Here is a 3,257-nt window from a genome sequence, read left to right on the forward strand (position 1 = left end):
TCCCATGCCCCCATCCCGTCGAAACCCTAAGCGGCGGCAGGAGCCATGGTGAAGAGACGCACGGGGCAGCGCGTCAGGCTCTATGTCCGGGGCACCATCCTCGGCTTCAAGAGGTGAGCAGCCCCGTTCTTGGCCATGCTCTCGCCGGATCTAGCGATTCATTTCATGGTGAGATTGGGCGGCGCGCTGATGGCGATGTGGGGGTTGATCTGCAGGTCGAAGTCGAACCAGTACGAGAGCACGTCGCTGGTGCAGGTCGAGGGGGTGAACACCAAGGAGGACATGGCATGGTACGGTGTCGCCGCGACGGAAGAAGCCTCCTCCGCTCGGCTCTGCTCGCCGGTACGGACTCCCCCAACCCCTTCCTCCCGCCCTGGCCGGCCGGCCGAGGTTCCGATCGGATCCCCTCTCGCGCTTCAGGGAGACGGCGCGAGAAGCTCTTCGGTCAAGCTTAGCTGTCAAGGATTGATTTATGGATGATTCCTTTGGGAACCTTGTTTAAGTTACAGTCTTGACACAGTAGCTCTTACTCTACCTGTGTGGCAATCATATTGTGTTTGAATGTAGCATAGTATCTGATTATGGTGTTTTTTTAGGTATTTATCTTCAGAAAAGGGATGTGTACAGTATTAGTATTTCCAGGAATCTGATTATGACACCCTGCTATCATGCCCCCCTAAAACACATGAATTTGTATTACCTTTCCCCCTTCGTGGTTACTGGTTTTCGACTTAAGGACACACATGCGTTAGTCGTTAGTATTCACGTTTTATTTCTTTTTGCAGGATAGTTAGTATTCACTTTGCTGTTCTGCTTTATACCTCTGGTTAGTCTACTTACTGTTTCTGGACTTGAGGGCACACTTTTGTTGTGTGGTGGTATTTTACTTTTCTGTTTGGTTTTATACCTGTCCATGGTGTATATATGAATGTCCTGAAATCAAATAACCTTCATAGCATAGGAAATTGGTAGTTTAGCTCATATAGATGATCTTATAGTGAACAGCTTCAGTTGTTTGATGGATGTTGCTGCCGTTTATCACTGCATCTATGTTCATTCAGTATTAGTAGCTCCTTGGATCTGTGCCCATGCATTGTATGCTCTTCTTTCCATATATGTACTGCATTTCTATATGGCATTGAGCTTACCCTCTGCTGTCCTGTTTCCATGGCGCGTGCAAACTGTGCAGTGCTGCTGTGGCTCCTGGTGGCGGTGAGCGTGAAGCTGGGGCGGCGCCACATCGCCCACAACACGGTGGAGCTGATGGAGAGGCGTCTGGCCAAGGACGACTTCCCCGAGTACTACAACGGCAAGACGGGGCGGTACATCGGGAAGCAGTCAAGCAAGTTCCAGACATGGTTGGTGGCGAGCTACCTGGTGGCCAAGATGCTCCTGGACGACCCCTCCAACCTCCGCGCCGTCTCCCTGGAGGACGACGGCCACACCCGAGCAGCATCTAAAGTTAGCATCTGCTGCACTATCGCTGATGATGTTTGTTTAAGGCTGTTGCTTTGCTCTGTGTGATTTTACTCTAGCATGTGTGTTGCATTTTGTCCTGCGCCTTGAGAATGACTAGGATTTATGTTATAGAATTCCAAGTGTAGTCGCAATATATAACATGCCTAAAGTATATGGACTTGTGCAGTGTGTCCATCGAGAGTAGATAGACTATTTCTTTCATGATTTATCTATATATGCTGCTCTTATATGCAAGTACCGATCGAGTACGGACGTGGTACTAGTAGCGACACTGTGCCCGCAATCAATGCACGCTTTCCATCATGTTTGGTCGTTGGTTGTTCGATCGGTGACTTGGTTTACTTCTTCTGTATTACTCCTGTTATACTAGATAGGAAGCTATTAACTTATTTATTTTTACAGGAAGCTAACTTGTTCATGCGAATAGATAGGCATTGGCATCATACATGGCTTGACTTCGTTCCTTATCAAATGAACCAAACATGATTCAGTTTCAGAAACTCGACTCAACATATCAGCAGGAACAGTACAACATTTCCAAAGTATCCCCCCAGTTTTTGGGTCAATAGTGGAGTAGGAGTAGGAGTAGCCCACGCTAGTGGTGTTCACGTAGCATTTCTTACCTTTTATCAAATTTGCATCACATATTTGTTATATATATCAGAATGATTAAGAATCTTAATATTTGACTGTTTTCAGTCATCTTGCAGTTTCTGGGACGAGCGGGAGCATGAAGTGCTTTGGCTGTTCGGCAACTCCGAGTGACCACGGTACAGGGCAGGTGCCATGGCGGCAGGTACTTGTGTGGTGAGAAGCAACCTCCACCTGATCATCAGGAAAGGCAGCAAGCATGAGTATTAGTATTTCTGTGACGCTGATGCTCATTGTTGTTGTTGCCCTTTTTAGCTGAAACCCACAAATACAGTTAGAATTTGCCTTGAGATATCTATGTGTGAGTGTCAATACAACTTCTTCAAGGGAATTATCCAGGCCTAACTTATGTGGATGTAGATGCATATTACTACTACTCAATAACCTTCATCTAGTCACCGTTACTGTATGATTAATTCAGAACTAGGATTTTGTTTAAGTAGCTACTGAATCTGCTTGCTTGGTTATGGCAGACATACATGTCTTACAAATTCGTTATTCTTGTTTGAAGCTGAGCTAGGCTACTGCAGTTCCAGCAAAAAACAGGGGAGCCGCTCTTTTTGTTCCTCACTAATAAATTCTTGTTTGAATGCATATCCTGGGGGTGGTGAAGCTGGGAGCCTTTCCTCCCCATAAAAATACTTTGCTCTTCATCATGAGCAATGCCCTTATATAATTAGCTGCTAGGAGTGTTTATATACTTGATCACCACACCTCTACTATTCTAGTTACTTTTGCTTTCTTCTCTGTAGTTGTCCAGGGCATAACAGTTTTATGTGTGGCTTGTTATTTTGTTACCAGCCTACTTTCTTGTGCTCCTGGTCGAGTCTTGTGGAGAAGCAGGGCGAATCGGGTATCATCTCACTTGTGCCTCTGTGGTAAGAATAGAACACCACTCTCGCTTGATGTGCATGTATTAGTACAAAAAAGCATTCTTACATGGTGATTGTTAGCGACACAACAATTATCTTGCAACATAGCTTGCCAAATTGCTTGCTTGCTTACTATATAACCTGTACTGCTAAACATGTTATCCTACTCCATGATGTTGTATCATTTGCAAATACTCCTGGACATCAGCTCCCATTAGCTATAATCTGTACCTCTAAAAGAGGAGTATAAACTGG

At 45.4% G+C, this 3,257-nt stretch overlaps 1 protein-coding gene across 1 annotated transcript; it reads left to right on the plus strand.

The window, feature by feature from the left end:
• Nucleotides 1-1,167: 1,167 nt before the first annotated feature.
• Nucleotides 1,168-2,244, plus strand: LOC119357540 (probable alkaline/neutral invertase D). Its single transcript, XM_037624454.1, has 2 exons — nt 1,168-1,461; nt 2,179-2,244. Exons 1-2 carry the CDS (start codon nt 1,168-1,170, stop codon nt 2,242-2,244), a joined length of 360 nt encoding a protein of 119 aa, XP_037480351.1.
• Nucleotides 2,245-3,257: the final 1,013 nt, after the last annotated feature.

The sequence above is a fragment of the Triticum dicoccoides genome, chromosome 2A (assembly GCF_002162155.2).
Source record: "Triticum dicoccoides isolate Atlit2015 ecotype Zavitan chromosome 2A, WEW_v2.0, whole genome shotgun sequence".
NCBI classification, from domain to species: Eukaryota; Viridiplantae; Streptophyta; class Magnoliopsida; order Poales; family Poaceae; genus Triticum; species Triticum dicoccoides.

What these genes read in the sequence shown, in the direction of transcription:
- LOC119357540 (XM_037624454.1), top strand. Translation starts at nt 1,168, where the DNA reads ATGGCGCGTGCAAACTGTGCAGTGCTGCTGTGGCTCCTGGTGGCGGTG. An exon ending in ACACCCGAGCAGCATCTAAA is followed by an intron (nt 1,462 to 2,178) that starts GTTAGCATCTGC and finishes GACTGTTTTCAG; the next exon opens with TCATCTTGCAGTTTCTGGGA.